Source organism: Rhopilema esculentum, unplaced genomic scaffold, assembly GCF_057945365.1.
Source record: "Rhopilema esculentum isolate cy_ngs unplaced genomic scaffold, ASM5794536v1 HiC_scaffold_36, whole genome shotgun sequence".
In the NCBI taxonomy this organism is placed as follows: Eukaryota; Metazoa; Cnidaria; class Scyphozoa; order Rhizostomeae; family Rhizostomatidae; genus Rhopilema; species Rhopilema esculentum.
Window position 1 is genome coordinate 1,787,501 of NW_028300847.1, and position 19,028 is coordinate 1,806,528.

General features: G+C 37.2%; 1 protein-coding gene across 1 annotated transcript in view; it reads left to right on the forward strand.

Moving 5' to 3' along the window:
• Positions 1 to 16,804, forward strand: part of LOC135688167 (uncharacterized) — a 19,958-nt gene extending 3,154 nt beyond the window's left edge. Inside the window, exons 2-3 of the mRNA XM_065204894.2 lie at positions 10,606 to 10,826; positions 12,319 to 16,804. Of these exons, the coding sequence (XP_065060966.2) occupies positions 10,606 to 10,826; positions 12,319 to 14,211 (2,114 nt within the window). The 3' untranslated portion in view covers positions 14,212 to 16,804. The remainder of the gene's footprint in view (positions 1 to 10,605; positions 10,827 to 12,318) is intronic.
• Positions 16,805 to 19,028: the final 2,224 nt, after the last annotated feature.

Here is a 19,028-nt window from a genome sequence, read left to right on the forward strand (position 1 = left end):
GACGATACAATGGTTGAGAAAATACATGGAATCATCTTGCAATGGAAATGAAAATTAGGAAAGGTTCTTATATATATATATAAATAAGAAAAAAGGGTTTTTAAAATTGTATTTTTACACCCTATTCACACTGGCAAATTAAACCAGCTTAGAGTAAATCAGGTTATGGTAGCTATGTTGCATTCTAATTGGACAACCTAACAACACAAATTCATTTTATTGGTTGAAATTTCACATGAAAAACAAAGCTGGTTTAAGTATGTCCATTAGAATTCTTAAGGTGGAAAACATTGTTAATGTGTACAGGGCCTGTACGTATATAAGAACTTTGTTAAGAACCTTTTAGACTGGAATTAGAATAGCAGCCTGTTAATTAAGAACCTATTCAGGCTGCCAGAGAAAAAACTAGGTTCTTTTATGCGGGTTTTTACTGTATTTCACAATCTTCAGTTATGCTTGGATAGAGGCAGTCTTGTGAGATCCTCAGTGAGCTAGGCCCTCGTGTCAAAATTCACATGACAGTAAATGTAGCAACTTAAATACCTTGACCTATGTGATACCCCACTTTGAAAAAGTGCCATTGTAAAACTAAGGGTTTTTTTGCCATCTGGGGTGCTTCATCATCAAAATTTCATTGATTTTTGAACTTGATTTTTCAATTGAAGGCAAATAAATGATGGCCCACCTACATTGTAGGCAAATGGGACCTGAGCATCCCCCTCCCCTTAACACAAGCTAGCAACGGTCCTGGCTAAAAGCTTTCGATGACTGGGCGAACTTGCAAAGTCGACGGGCCTATGTAATTATAAGTAAATGGGGGAAGGGAAATAAACAGGGTCCATAGATTTATGTAGCTATGTAACGAACAGTACAAAAATCTAAACATGGAATGAAAGATGGACTGTCTTCGAATCACAAACTAAAGAGTATTTTGTCTGCAGAGCACTTGTTGAAAGCAATCTACCATGCTGTAATCCGTGTTATCAAGGTATGCATTGCTGTTTAGATTAAAATGCTGTAAAGTAAACCCGTGGTACTTTGTGTGGTTATCATGTATGAATAGGGGCGTTGCCATACACAATAAACAGGTTTGACAAAGAAGAAAGGGTTTTATAGTCGAGGCCTCAACAAATATTTGTCTAAGACACCTTTTCAGACTCTCAAAACACAAGGAAGACCTTTTTCAGCACTTACATCTGTTGAATTGTTTAACCAATTCAGTAGAGTAGGGATATATTATTGAGAATTTAGAAAAAGCCCAGTTACTGCACAAAAGGAGGGTCGAAATCGTGCACCTGGCCTAAAATAGCTTTCTCGAAAACATGGAATGTGGAATTTATGGACTGTTGGAATGGTAGAATGTTGGAATCAATGTGAACAGTAGAAACTTAGGCGCCTTTCCCTTAAATTCAATACGTTTGCACTTGTTAGCATGTTGCTATATGTTCTAGGCATAGAGATACTATGGTTTTAGAAAACACATTCCAAAAATTGACTATCCCTCCTTCCATATTTTTACGAGTTGTGTAAAATCCCAACCGGCAGGCAGAGTCCAAAAGAGTTGTTAACCTTCCTCCAGACAAAACCATCCCAGAAGGCAAACCATCTTCACAAAACAATAGAGACTGGGCGTGGCTTGGGTGTGTCATAAGAGCTTCTATTGTTATTCGTCGACCTTCCGGCAGGGCCACCAAACATATCAGGCACAAAGGGCGCTCTTTTGCCATGATGTGAAACCTTCTCGTCTAGAAAGCCCGGTTTCACAAGGCCGAGCAGAGTAGAGACCTCCTCTTTGGAGAATGTTCTGGTGAATTCCCCTAGGAAAGGTTACAAATACCCATTTTTCTTTAATGACAGTTCAGTATGTGTTAGTACTTTCGTATGTGAGCACGCAAGGCTTTTTGGAGAACAGAACAGCTCCTTCAGAGAACAGACGTTCTAAAGTATTTCATTTTCTCGTTAATAAGGATGCTGAATCTGGGAGTTATCAGAATTCATACACATTGAGTAGTGTCCTTGCAGATAGAAAATCGCACAAATCTCCTAGTAGAGACGACTATAAAGTCTTCAGATGATACCTGAACAATTTATTTGAGTTCCTGATACGGCACTCTTTTATATAACAACAAAAGCGAGCTTCAAAATTGATTAAAAGTTAAGAAAAAACAAGCTGAGACTGAGTTTTGAACAAAAATAAGTGGTAGTTTTGAACAATGTTTCGTCTCGAAAACTGAGAGTTTTTGCAAACTAGGGGTGCTTTCTCGGTGAATTTCAAAAATTGTCACCAAATGAAGGATGTTCCACTCACTTTGTTTGAACACGAGGCCTGAACACCTCCCTAGGCCGCAAAAATACAGCTTCAGATTTTCTATAAAATTAAGAAGCCATTCTGAACTTCAATTTACTGGTTCATATAAAAAATAATGTAGCTGGACTTTGAACAATAGTCACTTTTTTATAACTGCCAAGAGAACTCTACGAATTTGTGTATAATCCAGAATATCATCCCTACATCGAAAACAATTTTTTACATCAAGATCACATATTATCTATACTTTCTCAAGAAACAGTGTGGCAAATGATATAACCATTGGTCATGAATTGGAGATAGAGCATGCCCCCTCCCCCCTATCTGCTAATTTGCATCTTACCCAGGCATGGCCATCTACGTCAAAAAATTTGCCATTATCCATATATTGAAGCCAACATGCTTAATCCTGTGTGTTCCGTGTTTTGATTGAAGCTCACCTCATAAATGCCCAGTATTTTCAAGTTATGTAAAACCAGAGGTAGATTAGATCAATATGACTGATGGAGAGATCATTAACTTAAATCTAGGAATCCAAAATGAAATGAGAATCTTACCGCAGGGAAGCGAAGGGATTTTTGTTAAAGAAAAGATTAGTTTAGCAAATTATTGTCATGCATCATTCACCTTCAGCCTCTTTTTCGAACTTGATCTCGTTACGAAGCTGCGTTTTCTAATTTGAACGTAAATTCATTGGAATGATAACTAAGCATGGCTTGAAAAACATTTATGCCCGCCGAAAGGTTTTCAGAGGCCCTGGGGCAAAACCGAAAGACAATGCCCCCATGCGAGTGGATCGAGCAGAAACTTTTTGCGCAGTTCAGAATATATTTTTGCATTTCTGGAAATTGTTTAAAACCTTTTACTATTTCAAGGCATGATTTTGCTCTGTTTTTTTAATTCCAATCTTAAAATGGAATTCATTCCTTTATGAGGCCCTCGGGCAATTTTCCCCCTTCTCCCCTGCTGGCAGCCCCGATGACAGTAAGACACAGTGTATTGCAGCCAGCCAATGAAGAGCTACGAAGACGAAACATAAACAACACCTTTGGCAGAAATAAAAATGAAAATTGTGCCGCTACAAAAACTTTTGTTTATGTTGCACTTTTAGCACTGAGAATTATTTTAAAAATCAGCCTCTTGTCTTGTCAGTATCCAGCCTAGAATTATGACAATAAAACCAAATCTGAGCCTAAAAAGGTCGTACAATGAAATTGGAAGAAACTTCCTTAAGAAGGCCGCAAGTCCAATTGGTGCATACTTGAGAAAAACACGTAACCAACCTCTCATAAGGGCAGAAAATGTTGTTTCTGGTCATACTTTTTAATTTTATTTGTCCCACGAGGGAATAACTATATAAGATTAAAGAACAAGTGACACACTTTTAACCCTATCTTTTCTTTTCATCAACTTATAGATCATCATTTAGAAGTAAGTTTTTCCTGGTTTAGAACAAAAAATTCTAATCAGGGGGCGCAGGGGGCGCGATTTTGCTTTTTATCACGTGACCCTATGACGTACATTGTGATAACTCGGAATTTTTCTGTCATTAATAGAGAGTTTACGAAACACAACGCGACAGGTCCAGACGAACTGAATTCGTTTAGAAGCGTGTAGTAAACGTTAATATTGCACTGTATACCAGTAGCAGCAATAACAAATTATCACAATCTAAGTCACGGTGTCACGTGATTCATTTCCCGCCATAATTTGAAAAGGGTTTTTAAGTAGGAAAATGAAATCAGAAAGGAAAAATATTTCAACAACACTCTCATACAGCATTTTACTTTAAGTTAAAAGAAGAAAACAATTTGGCGCCAAAAGCGTGTCACTTGTCCTTTAAACTATAAGAAAATATTATGAAAAGCCACGAGAAAGAGAATTTGGCCCACACCAGGTGTTTTTTCAAACCAGATGAGTACCCCTTGAAAAAGAAACCTTAAATATCTACTCTTTAGAAACATGTAGTCAATCCGTAGTATTTACCTTGATATTTTCTTGAGATCACCGTAAGAGTTGATTTCACTTAGTTTCAGCTGCGTATGAACGTTATTTTAGCATTATTTCTTGCTATCTTATGCACCTAAGACTGTAAGTGACTCAAAATAACAGCATGACTATAGTATGAAGAATCGATTAAACAACTGAATTTACATTGAATTTACTGGTTATTAGGGCTCTTGGCGCTTCGCAGAGCCAAAGAAGATGCTTTAAAATTCAAAATTCAAAAATACTTCTAGGACAGTGCGTCGGCCGGGTATGTCTGTAGGCCCCTTCAGGTTGTTACCTCCACCCAAAAGACTTTAGACTTTTAGTTTTGGTACATGTATGTTTCGAATTTGTTTAGTTATTCCCAAAGAATAAGTTGGGCAAAACAAAGATAAATATTTCATCCGGTGTCCCTAGATTCCCCTCAACAGTACCAAATGATCAACACAGTTCCAAAGAGAATTAATTCTTTATTCTTACCAAAGTGCGGTACCCCTCGGCTATTCTTGAACAAACTATTTATACATGTTCAATATTTTTATCTGCAAAGATTGGTTTTGAAGATTCTATCTATTTTGTATGTGAGTCGGTCCAACTTGTCCTGACGCCTTAAAAAATTTATATTTCTATGTTGACAAATGACTGTAAATGTACGTAACGAAACGAACTTGTGAAAATTTTATCATATACAAGGATTTACCTTTTTCCCTAAGTTCGTGCGACTTGTTTCACGTTGCAGGTAACCCATAGCTCTCATCCTTCAACATATATTTGAAACTCTTTTAGGCCTAAACCAAAAGTCAAAGGTGCGAGACACTTGAATAGAAATTTGGACTATAAAACCATGTTTGGAAACACCTGATAGATATCTTTTTCTTAACAACTTTAAACGTTCAGCCCTCAAGTCTCTACCAATTCTGACGGTAATAGAGCCATGAGTTTATATTGGAACCAGGGCTGGTGCTAACTTTTGTGCTTAAGGGGGATTCCAGGTCCCATTTGCCGCCAAAGTGGGTGAGCCATCTTTTTTGCCAACGAAGCACTCCGAGATGGCAAAAATACTTGTTTTGAAGCAGAGTTTTGTTTTCAAGGAGTGTCACCCTATCACACCGCTTCATAGTGAGGGCTTTGTTTGAAACGACATTTGACGAAGTCAAATATAAGAACTAACAATAATCATGGTCGTTTAACCCAAAAAGACTGCTTTTGTTTGAAAGAAGTAGTTGATATAAATGGCAAATGGGTTTTGGAAACCACATGTCATTATGAAAAAAACCCGTAACCTTTAGGGCCTAGATTAGGAAGGCAGAGTTAACTCTTAGCCGATATGATATTCTATCTAGAAGGATTTCCCAAGCCTAAATACAAAAGTATTGGTTTTCCTGGGAAGGGTTTGTAGACTACTTATGCATCACCACAAGAAAGGAAATCCTGAAGGAAAGAGCTAGAATGATTAGACCTTCGCTTTAGGCTCCAGTGAAACCACACAGTGAGTTTTCAATTGACAAGTTACTTTGGATCGTGCAATAAATTGCAAAAAGCCATTATTTGTGACCACGCTTATAGGGCCGGGGTTGGGATGTTGGCGAAGTATTTATTGGAATGAATATTTGTGGAATCGAAATAAACCGAAGGAGGCTCAAAAAGTACCAATATTTGATTTTCTTAGTACTTTATAAAACAAAATTTGTTTCAAATGTAATACACAATTTTTCAATACGTTTGTAAAGACGACATTATGCGCTTCCAACTTCTTTCTTCAAAAACTGGCGATTCCGATTCAAAGGTCATATATCCATAAGCTGTTGTCTATACTTATTTGGCTCAGAGTGAAACCTACAGAGATTGAAGCTAGTGTTACCGGGCGCAATTTACACGCATCAACGGTTGAGGCCGAGCAGCTGTTTTGGAGACTGGGGGAAGTCATAGTCTGCAGACAAAGATATCAAAGCTAGCCACAATTGATGTTACTCGGTGCAATTGCCATCAGAATAGCCCCAAAAACTTGCGAAAAGTAGAACTGTTTTTTACTTTAGACAACCACTGCAAGGCCATAGAGAGTGCGTAGCACACCAAAGAAAAGACATCTGAGGGTACCCCTTAGATCTCCTGATTGCTGAATTCCCGCTATGTTCTTAGCCCGATTCCCACCATCAATTCCCGAATCCCAATATTATCGATTCTCGAATCCCGCTCACAAACATCACGACTCCAAAAAATTGACGATTCCCGCTTTCCCGAAAGAGGTATAGGGTATACCCTCAAATGTTACACGGTGCTATAATCGTCCAGCCATTGACCTCGCAACGCCGTTTTTCAGACACCCATGATCTTTCAAAGACCTATGATTTTCTGAATACTCATCAAGAAGGCAGAAAGGCACTTTGGAAGCCTTACCTTGGACTCTTTTGTTGTCCTGTCCCTACGTCCTTTTTTGAGTAGGACTTTTTGGCAAAGGTTAAAAACGACTACAAGGTCAGATTCCTATGGTTAGATCCTAGATTAGCTTTCTAAGATCTAATTAACTATGAAAATGATCAGGTTCCCCGAACCCAGAGAAAGGTCAGACAATTTTTAAAGAGATTCCAATATCTTATGCCCGTTTTATTTTTGAAGACAGTATAAGTATTTTTAAGTATATAAGTATTTTGTCCAAATCTCTAGTTCTAGTCAATTTGGGTTTTATTCTTAACAAGTGACAAATAAAGTATCTGGACGTCTATTCTAGAATCTTTATCACCTTTCAGAACAAATTACGACATTTATAAATTACTGTCTCACTTCGATCGTACGCCGCCCTCTGATAAAGGCCGCCCTCTATTGAACGCCGCCCTCTTTTCGAAACACACCACTATTCGAAAGCTATGAAAGTTTTTATGTCATAGAGACGAGGCCTCTGACGGAGGCAGGGGTATTGACATTCCTTGACATTTCCATAACGTGAAGACATCTTTTGTGAACTTTCAAAAATTGTTCACACAATCTTTATTACGTGTTTTTGGAAAAGAAAACATTGTTAAAAGTCTGCTTTATCTCTTTCATCGCATTTTTCATTTGAAAAACTTTTCGTTTTGTATTAAACGCCGCCCTCTGATAAATGCCGCATCCAAAACTTGGAGTTTGTAATAAACGCCGCGGCGTGCTTTAGAGAATTCTGATTTACTTGCATGAAAACAACATGCCTGTAACTCTTGAATTTAAATCCTCATGCTGAATTTTGAAAGGATGCAATGTGGTTATAAACCTATATTATCGATATACAGACGAAAGAATATTACCATAGGTGCACTTTCTAAGGATAGGTGTAACTTCATAAAACATTGTTTAGTAAAGGAGGGCAGATGCATAAAATGAGGGATGGGAAGGTGAAGGGTATGGTACTTCCGACTGACAACAAGTGAATTGAAATTCTGAACTAAAATTGTACTGTCTATTTACTTACAGAGCCTTATTAGCTTCATATGGTTCTGTCGTTTCCTTGCCGGGTCGAGAAAATTCTCGGCATTAGCTTTATGAAATAACACTGTCTGATGTGAATACATTTCGGTGGGATTTATTTACGATGAAGAAGGGCAGGTTTCAATAAAGTACCGAAATGTAACGTCGTTAAAATCTATTCTTAGAACTTTCTAAGTTTGACCACATAAACCACAAAGAACGAAAGAACGGCCTAAAGTACCTGTGTTCTAGATGAATAAAGTTGAATTTGTTCAAAATTAAGCGAGATATGGCCAATGAAACATTTCAAGTTTGTTAAACGATTTCTGTTTTTCTGGCCTGGTCCATAAAGTTATCAACCAAGACCAAATTACAGAAGTTTGATGGGGCAAAAGCCTGTGCTTATGTGGACATATCTTGGCAATTCGTAATAGCTTCAACTGACTTTGTATATTTAGTGTATTTCATAATGCTCTTTTGGGAAATATGGTCAACATTGAAAAAATTCTACTCTTTATCTACGCCTCAATTTTTTAACTCACATTCCATCAAAATTGATAATCCCCTTGTTGTGATCGAATATATTGCTAATTAATTGCATAACATTGCTAAACGCTTCCAATTACTTTTTCCTCCATGGTTTACAAGAAATGAAATTAAAAAGCCCTCCTTCAGTAAATTAATAGCTTATGACATTTTTGCCTACTATTTGGTTCCATTTATTGGGTTGACATCAAAATAGTATTTTTTGTAACTTTTGTGGTTGCACTTCAGATTGTTTTAAGTTGAAAGTAGAAATAGCTTACAGAACGTGAATTATTCCTTTTCTCATCGAAATATTTTCTTTCCGCCAACATTTTTCAAGTTCTCACTGAAATTTATATCGAAATTTCAAAAATATGAACGAATTTTTTTCCATCGAAAATTAATCTACCGAAATTTTCGGCACAGGATTTTTGGTACTTAAAATAGGCACTGAAATCACGATATTCCTTCTCATTCGCGCCAGTCAGCCTTAACATGCCTGAAGAAGGGGATCAGTAACCCGCATCAAAGGTTTTCTCTTATGCAGTACTATGCAGTAATTTTACCATCGAGAGAAAGTAGAAAACAAAGGCTGTTTCATGTTTTCCATCTTTCAATCTCTAAATATAACAATTGTACTGCTTCGTTTGTAGAGTCATTTCCTTATCCTCGTAAATTAACCAGGAATCTTTCTTCTAATTAATCCTTTCATACAAAGAAATTAAATGAACATACTACAATACAGTGTTTTTCTTCTGTCTTTTTTCTTATGTAAAAATTAACTATTTTTGTCATCATATGCTTTGCCTCAGGAACGTTGTGGCTCCTAGAAAAGGGCCGGGAAATATGATCATAAACAGGCACCGCTGAGCGTTGAGAAAAGTGAGGGGGTCTAAAAAGGAGAGGGGGGAGTAGTTTGTTACTTAATATTTGGCATTTTTGCAAAAAGCGGGGGCTAAAGCCTCCCAGCCCCCTGCTCCGCGGTGCCTGATAAAGGGGCCCTCTCTTTTGTTTGAAATCTTCAAAGACAAACCACAGGTCGCCTAAAATGGTACCTGCCAAAATCTCTGCAACCAACCATGCACCAAAATTACAAAGATGCCATTTTTTATCATTTTTAAATGTTATTCTGCTATATTTGTTTCCCCTTTCACTAACCATGGTCTCTTTGGGACTAAAAAGAATGTGAAACGAATCCAAAACTGTAGTGCACAGTTGATACAAATACAACAAAACACTTGCATGTATTGCGAACGAAGTCACACCCTTTAAATTAGTTTGAAACACATTTCAGAATGTTTTTTACAGTTGTTTACCAGGTTTTCAATTTTTAGGCATACTTTGTTAAGTTTCTTCGAAATTCAGTTCTCGAGGCCCTGAGGCAGTTTACACCTTCTTGTCCCCCTCTCGGCGGCCCTGTTCATATTCAACTCATCTCCTCCACAGGGGCCTATTTGTATATGTTGACCTCTTCTAGTTCTAAACTGTGAACTTGAGTCTACATGCAAGTGAGGCGTTTTCTTACCAAGGATTTTGTTCATATTAAATAATTTCCTGTGTTTTACAAATTCACTTGATAGGGGCCCTCCGGGAAATTTCCCGCTGGTCCCGCCTAACCACAACCCCCTGCTTTGCCCAGCTTTGAAAATATCGATAAATTTACTCAAATTTCTGTTCAGATTTTTATATTTTAGTGAAGAAGAATGTGTTGCTAAAATGACATTGCCAACAAACTCTTGTCAAAAAGCACAAACAAGTGTAACCCGTGTCAAAGCTGTCCTCGTTTCATCTTTTGATGCAATATATTCTCTTGCATTTAGTAAAAGGGCGAATGTTTTGTATTCAGGAAATATCAGTGAGCTCTCTAGCCATATCAACCCTGTTTTTCAACCTTGTATTGTTTGTATTTCACCCCTTATCTTGTCATATCAAGCTGTTGTATGAAACATCGTATTAAAAATTATTGTTTGACATTTCGTCTAAATTAAATGATCCATCCGACTTTTAATGCTATGATTTGATGTTCAACGATTCAATTCCACTTATGTTTTTTGTCGTCATGGAAAATAATATGAGAATCAGAGACATTGGAAACAGAGGATTCAAAGGTTACCAGATTTTGGCATTATGGCTTGAGGCGAGCGAATCAGACAGTTGATAGCCATTTTTTAATTCATTCTTTTTAAAAAAATTTCCATTCCCAACAGGAAACATTCAAGATTCTTTTGACAATTGACAAAGTTAATGTGCGGTGATTTTCACTTCATTTTTAAAGATGACAGAATCTGGTAAAGTGCACTTGAAATATAATACCCAAGTTGTAATATCGTGACATTCCATCCTAGGCCTGCTTCAGATGACGAAAGCAAAATTCATGTCAAGCTGCATTGTTACCACAATGACCAACTTGTCGGCCTCAAGTCTGAAATCGAGACGAAATCGAACCTCTTTCACAAGGTACCAATTAGAAGAAATGGAGAAAGTGTTTTCACAAACTCATTACCCTGATGCTAATATAAGACAAGTGATGTCAGAAAAGCTAGAACTTGCAGAAGGCAAAATACAGGTGAACTCTTGTGTTGCTAGAAATATGGAGCGATAAAGTGGTGACGTCATAAAATGAAATTCTAGACCTTATGATATGAAGTTGGGCCATATAATATAAGTTACCACACTATAACACACCTCTAAATGCGTAAAAATTATTGAAGCTGGACCCAAAATGGCTGACATATGACTTTACTATTGCTTGGCTGGATTGATAAATTTAAAGGGCCTCTCCAGCCAAAAAAAAAAATTTTTTTTTATTGACTAAAAAGTTAGCATCTGGTGCGTGTATTATGGCAAAGTCGTTGTTTTTGCAAAATTCCAATTAGTTTAGAAGTTATAAGGCTTTAAAGTTGCACCTTTCCGAGAAAAAAACGACAAAAGCCGAATCAGTTTTGTGACATTCTGACGTCACAGTGTGCGGCTCTCGCTCGCCATGAATTTCGTATATCTTCCACCGAATCGTGAAGGAGTCATGATCACGCGTTGATAACTGCATCTAAATCTAGAGCAGAAGCATTTTAGGATCGAAAAGTATTAAATGTTTACAATCATTCTAAGTTTGCGGGTCGGAATGTGTCCATGCTGTGTCACGACTTTGTTTTGATCACCTGTGTAGGCCCACAAAGCTACGGCTTCCTGTTCCAGCTCTTCCCTCGCGTATAATTAATCGAAATTGACACTTGTTCTCCAAAAAACGATGAACAACTAAAGGCTTCAGAATTGATATCTGAAATGCTCAAACTGAAAACCGGTGGAACAGAACTGAGAGTACCATCACTTGCAGTGTTAAATCTGCGAATCGCCGTCGTTCGATTCGGTTTTAGGCGAGACTAACGAAATACACTGTGACGTCAACTGTCAAAAATGAATGTTTTCGACTTTCACAGTTTTAACTAATAAATTTGATTGTTAACGATTATAAGGAATAATTTCGATTGGTTGCTATAAGGACCTATTTCCTTTATTTCCCCTAAGATGATTGCATCTCATGAACATTTTTGACAACCACAAAACCACCATTTTGTCAGGGCATCGTATTGTCAGGTATATCAGATTAGATTTTGTCTCAGTTACATGTGAGATTAGAGATAAGCATGACAAAATGTCACATTTCTACAATTATGTTCTATACACTTTATTTAATGCTCGGGGGATTATATGATTAGAGATCTTATTGGAGCTGCAAAACTGGATTTTTTCGAATGCCCGCTGCCTTGGGGAAATGATGTCCAGATTATGATAACAAAAAACACCTTGTTTTTCCGTACGCAAAACATCTTGCGGAGAGCATATTAAAGGTTCACAATGAGAGGCTAGATAACTTCTGCGCACAATGTTTTTATGGGTTTTGAAACTTCAAATTAAGCGTACAATCCTATCTCTAATGTTGTGGTGCTGTTTTTGATCTAAGTGATCAGGCTCATAATTTCAGGTTCAATTTGTATTCTTTATCAACACACGCTGTCTATTTGAAATCTTGATAACCTTAATAAACGTTTTTACGACAGGTTTGGTTTCAAAACAGGAGAGCAAAGTGGCGAAAGAAAGAAAAGTATTTAGAGCCAAACTCAAGCTCACTTACCGGAGACTGTTACTCAACTAGCGACCCACAGCTAATTCAACCGCAACCACCAAATAATCAAGATGTCCTATCCAACATCGCTGCAATTCAAGGCACTGATGGGTATAGCATAATAGCGAATATGTCACCTGGAAACGAACAGGCTGTAGGATATCCTTTGGGACAAACATCAACAAACCTCCCTCAAGGATACTATTTCGTGCCATTTGCTAATGCACCTGCTTTAGCCTCCCAAAACTCAATTTATTATAACCCTGATTGTGGCCTTAGTATGTACACAGGTGTTGATTATACATTAGATCAACAGCAACAGCTTCCTGCTGCAGGATACCCGCTTTATGTTATGCAAGACCCAGTAACAGGCCTACATCAAGTTTTTTACCATTACTCGCCATACAGCTACCCATATTTAGGGAGTTCACACGAGGTTACTGCAACAGAGGATTTGAAAAGTTGCCTTGAGATGCATCTGTTCAAAAGTGAAAACAGTACCGGGTTGTGTAGTGGTGACGTTGACAATGATAGTGATTGCAAACATGTGATTGATAACAGTGAAGTAAGCTCGAGCTGTGACTCAGGCTTCTACGACAAAGACTCCCCGTCAAATGAAGCTGTTGACGAATCAACATCCGAAGGCTTTCAAAGTTTGCCTACAGACTTTTCGTCTCCACAGCAGAGTGAATCCGAGGCATCTCCAACAGGACCGGCATTTTCAGATGCGGAAGATATCATTGTTGATTTGAATAAATCTATAGCCAAGGAAAAAGATTTGAAATCGACCCCAGTGACAAATGATATCTCGATTGTTTCTTCGGCAGTTTTAGGCACTGAATTGAATGTAAAGAAAAATTCAAAAAGCAGTAATGCAATTGAAATTAAACAGAAAATTGTGAATAGAACAGCAAATGACAGCTCTGGCTCTGATAAATCTTCAATAATTGAGAATGGGGAAAAATTTACTCCCACGGATATTAACGTTGATAAGTTGGAAATTTTTACAGAATGTAGTTGTAGCTTCGACCATGACGATGCTGATGACAAAGATTCTTTAGAGAATTACGTTGAATCGTTGATGAATCAGGAAGATACAACAGACAAGCAGATCCCAAAAAAGAAATGCTGCAAGCATTCTTCGCCTGCCAAGAACCATCCTCAAAAATCCTTTTTTGGAGCCGAAAACAAGGTTCTTTCTACTAGTGAGAGTAGATCTTCTAAACTTAATTTCACTGATGACAGTCATTTAAAGTTTTATAAAGGCAAGATCAAATCAGAACCATTAAATAGTCCAGAATCAGTGGGAAATACTGACATTTTGTATACAATATTTAACTGTAGCGAAAAGAAAGATATCGAAGAGCGATTACGGCGCTCGCAGAAAGACCTCCAACAGCTGAACTTCGACGATGAAGCACAAACACTTGGTAAATCTTCAAGAACCAAGGTCGATTCCAATTCAGATAATTTAACGACGAAACCTCTCGAGTCGACTAGTAACGATAAACGAAAGGAAGATTCAGTATTTGATTCTTCGCAGAAAATACTTGTAGACGAAGACCATGGGACTCTTCACGAGAGCCCCAGAAAGAGGCAGCGGTTAAGCAGCCTCTCTTTGGAACACTGTATTAGCTCCTGCCACGAGGCATGCACTGAAAAGCCCTCTTTTGAAGAGTACTTGAATTTAACAGATAACTTAGAGTATCTAAGTTGCATCAAACAGGAGAAGGGAAATGACGAAAAGGGCGTTGTTTTTGCCGGCTCGCTAGAACTGGAAAATATTCATGATGCTTTCAGCAGCGTTAATAATTCGCTAATTACATAGTCTTGCATCTTCGCCTAAATATACGTCTAAAGAAAAACATGAGATAGTTGTAATTCATTAAGATTGCAAAATATTTGCCAAGGCCTAATTTTAAGTGTGTGTTTTTAAAGCCTGGAGAATGCATGAAGTACAAACATTTTAATGTTCCAACAATTGTTAGTTTCCTAAATATAAAGATGAAAATTGCTTTGAAAAAACAACATATGGCTATAAGCGTGACTACGTAATTGCAAGTTTCGATTATTGGTAGAGCCTGGTCGCCGTTCCATATAATAGTTTTAACATCTGTCTACATTAAAAAATGAAAAAACCCCATAGTGTCAGAAGAAGAAATTTGTGTTTGCCCTAGGATCGCATTGGTAATATTTTCAATAAGCAAGCGGCACTGGCAGGGCAACCTTTACAGTCATGTGATCGCATCTCTGACATATTTTGACCCACAACTGGATATATACATTGTATATTGCCCAGCTGAGAGGTTTCGGCCAATGTTCTGAATTTTATACTCTGAACGGTGCTGAATGAGAAGCTTGAATGTGTTTCAAAATGTTTTCTTTTATCAAAGCAATTTTTAATTTTTTAACCAGCAAAATATTATAAATGAAAACTGTTTATCATGTCCAATGTTTTTAACTCCCTTATTGTCCAAGCCGGTAGGTTATTATTCTTTAACGTATTAGGTTTGTAGCACCAAGTGGTTTACATTTCATTAGGGACTTTCAATATTTATAAAACAAATTTAGGAGTAAATTTTTCCATTTAGATTTATTTGGTATCTTCAGATGTATTGGTGGCTTCAGTTTCATCTCCAAAGGAAATTCAACGTCTAAAATATATAGAGACTGATATAATTGTATTTGAAAAAGAATTTATTTATGTATTACACTCTAGAACTGTTGATGGTAGAATTATGAGAATTTAGGTATTTGACAAATTTTTTATGCCGATCTTTTTCAACTGAAATTTGATTCAACAGTCTTCATCTGCCATGCACTGGTTAAAAACTCTATCACCACGGGTACTTTTGCAGTAAATCGAAATTTTGCACATTTGATACATTTGTTTGCACATTAATTAAATTTGCAAACAGATCGAGGTTACAAGAATTAAACTTCCCCATGTGATGTTACTGCTAGTTGCAAGGGTAATAAGGTATAAAGGTGTCCATGATCTAATGTAGTGCACCATATGCATGCTGACGCTGTTATGGCAAAGCCCTTCTGACGAACAATCAGTGCAAGGTTTAAAAAACACAACGTAGCACCAACCCGGTTCCATGTCAGAGGCTTGGTTCACCAAACACGGGAAGTGCAATTCGGGATATGCTAAGCTTTTCCACCCGCAGAACAAAAGACACATTAGGGCTACAGTAGAAACCTGCATAAAAGAACCTGTTTTTATAAGAACATTGAGGCTGAAATTACCCTTTAAAACCCCATGATTAAGAACCCTCAAGAGGCAGAAATTTGGAAAGGTTCTTATATATACATATACGTATGTTGCATTCTAATTGGACAATCTAACAACACAAATTCATTAGATCGGTAGAAATTTAATTTAAAAAAGCTGGTTTAAGTGTGTCCATTAGAATTCTTGCGGTGGAAAACCTTGTTAATGTATGCAAGGCCTGTCCGTATATAAGAGCTGTGTTAAAAACCTTTAGACTGGAATTTAAAATAGCAGCCTGCTAATTAAGAACCTATTCAGGCTGCCAGACAACAATCTAGGTTCTTTTATGCGGGTTTCTATTGTATTCGCTGTAACAAGGAGCGTAACCCTGTTTAGCGGTTTTCTTAAAATGTCATATTTTGTTAGATTCACAGGGCCAAACTGGGCAACAGCTAGGACAGTGGCTGCGCTTTGTTGGTTACAATTTGTTCTTTCTTTATTTAAAGTTGGTACCACCCTTAGCTATACTCAAGCTAATTAAAACCAACTTATTTGAATTACCAACGCTAAATAAAATTTAAATAAAAAATAGCCGATGTTACATTACATACGTATTCCTTGCAAAGATTACAAGTACAATTGAACGATGAAAACTTTGGATACTCGATTGCGAAAACACCTAAGCGCTGCGATGGCGGTTGCCTCGTATACAAACGGAAGGAAAAATCACCCCAGTGGGAAAAATACTTTTGTTCTCAACACATTTTTTATAGATATGCGGAAAGCTTTGCATATTTGGTGAATATCTTTTATTGTGTATAAAAACATTTAGGGCAACTTTCGATGGGGCAACTGCCGTGAAGCTCAGAGTAGCAACTTTGAACCATCCTGTTCCATATATTAAACGCGTGTACACCTCTGCTTATACGGGAAACTATCGAATACTTTTGATAGACCAGTAAACAGTAATTTTCATTATATAAAAACATAAATCAAGAGTTCTTTTGCTAAAGACTTCTTCTAAGGCATCCCAGAAGCGCTGCTTTAGCTTTGTTAAGTCTTCAAATCAAATTAAACTTTTTCATTCAGCAACAAACGTACACGTTTTAAAGGTATACAATTTCTAAGATTATAATAGATATACAAAAAATTACATAACAATGCTAGGATAGTTAATTAAACGTTGCCAAGGACACTGAGGTAAACCCAAAAAGTTTTCGTGCACAGTGCCCGGCTCATATTTCATTTTTAAATTTTTTGTTTTTAAATATTTATACAGATTTATAGATTTCAGTAAAAAATAACTGTTTTATAAATCGACCTTTGCAAAAACAGAAAAGCCTAATTTAAAGAGAATTACAATGTACCATAAGTTAACATAAAAAAACATAACATAAATAAATATAAAGCTTGAAAATCGCTTTGAAAAGAGCAAGCATTTGAGTAAACTAAAGCCTTTCATCTGACACTCTTCAGAGTTTAAAACTTCAGAACATAGATCGAAAACTTTATGCTAGGAAATATATATACCCAGTTGTGGATCGAAATAAGCCAATCAATGCCGCTTGTCTATCGAGAATGTTACCAATAGGTGTTGCTTCAGTTTTCATTAAGAAGAAGATAGCTAGGTTCTCGGCTGACGTAAAATTTGGTCCCCAAAAGAAACCGGTCTATCTGAAAGTACCTTGGATCGGTAACAGTTCCTTGCGTTTTGAAAAACAGATAAAACAGACCATCACAAATTGTTTCTTTGCCGTGAATCCACGCATTGTTTACGGTACAAAAAGGCCCTTCCCTCCATTCAAAGGGATTGCGCTCCTACCTAACCAAAGAGTTCCGTTTTATGTGAATTAACGTGCCAGTGTGATTCTGGCTACGTAGAAAGATTGGAGGATAGAATAAATCAACATGTTCCGTCTGGTATTAGAAACAAAACTCATCCCCAAAGAGAAGAGCCACCGCGGTCTAAAACCTGCGATTCTGCTATCGGGCAGCATTTACTGGAAAATCCAGATTGTGCAAAAAACTATACTGACGACATGTTTCAGACAATTGGTAAAGCCCGATCGTCGTTCCATCTAGCAGTTTTGGAATCTATCTACATAAGCACGAAAAAACCGCTATTGTGTAGACAAAAGGAGTTCATTTTCACCTTAGGACTCCATTGGTAACATTCTCAATAGGCAAGCGGCACTGATTGGTCAACCTAAACAGTCATTTGCTCGCGTTTCTGAATGGCCTATTTCGATCCACAACTGGGTATATATGTTTCCTAGCGTAGAGTTTTCTATGTTCTGACGTTTTAAACACTGAAAGTGTCAGAGGAAAAGCTTAAGTTTACTCAAATGTTTGCTTTTTTCAAAGCCATTTTCAAGTTTTGTATCACCAAAAAATTGTTTGCATAAATATAAAAATAAAATTTACCTCTCGTATGGACTTTTTAAAGGTTTGCTACCTATTTGCGAGACGGCGCCAATTTATTTTCCTAATTCAGCTCATTTCATAATTTTTCTCCACGATAAGAAAATGCTGTTTGACCTGTGTATGTTCTTAAAAGAGATATCTGCAAGTTTGTTTCGGTAGAACGAAGATTGCGATCACTGCCCTCTGAGCATTTACTGAAAAGTTCCCCTAAATATTGAGGAGCAAGCGCGTTGCTGTTTCTTTTTTGATAATATCTTTAATTGAGGGCCAGCCATAGCTCGGTCATTGAGCTCGGTCACCATTTTAGGATCATAAATTGATCCTAAAAATATAACAATTGTCAAAGTCTCAGCCAATACCTATGGTTATAACCTAATCGTGCTTATACAAGAATTTAACACTTTTTCCTTATATACTTTTGTTTAGACCTTGCACTTTGCGGTCGTGTCATTCATATGAAGTGAACACCGCAGTGGCTTTGGTGGTGTTCACTTCAAATCCACAGAGGAGAACTTCAATTGAAGTTTGGACCCAGTCAGTATCAGGGCTTGTAACGACTATCTGAGCACTCTGAACCTTTATCATCAATACCAGACAGCTCCGTTCAGTGCGACTAGATAATTAAACCCGAAAAATTCCTTAAAAATTTGACAAAAATCAACACATTGGCTGCCATGGGTAAAGGACGCTCTTCTATCTCAATTCAAGGTTTTTCTAATGTGTCTCAAGGGGCCTTACCCTCCATACCGGACTGAAAAGTACCCAATTTGAAACATGATTTGGCATTTTCCGAGTTTTTTCGCGATGCTTTTTCAGGTTATGCGGTCAGAATTAAAACATTTTAAAAATATAGTTTTAAGACGGCACACTTAGGCCTACTACTGCTCCAGACAACAGTCTCGTGAAACTACTAAGTAATCTTGTGGTAATATCGTTCATAAACACTTAATTGACCCTTTGCTTGCACATAAATACATACAAACATGATTATATCTGATGCGTGA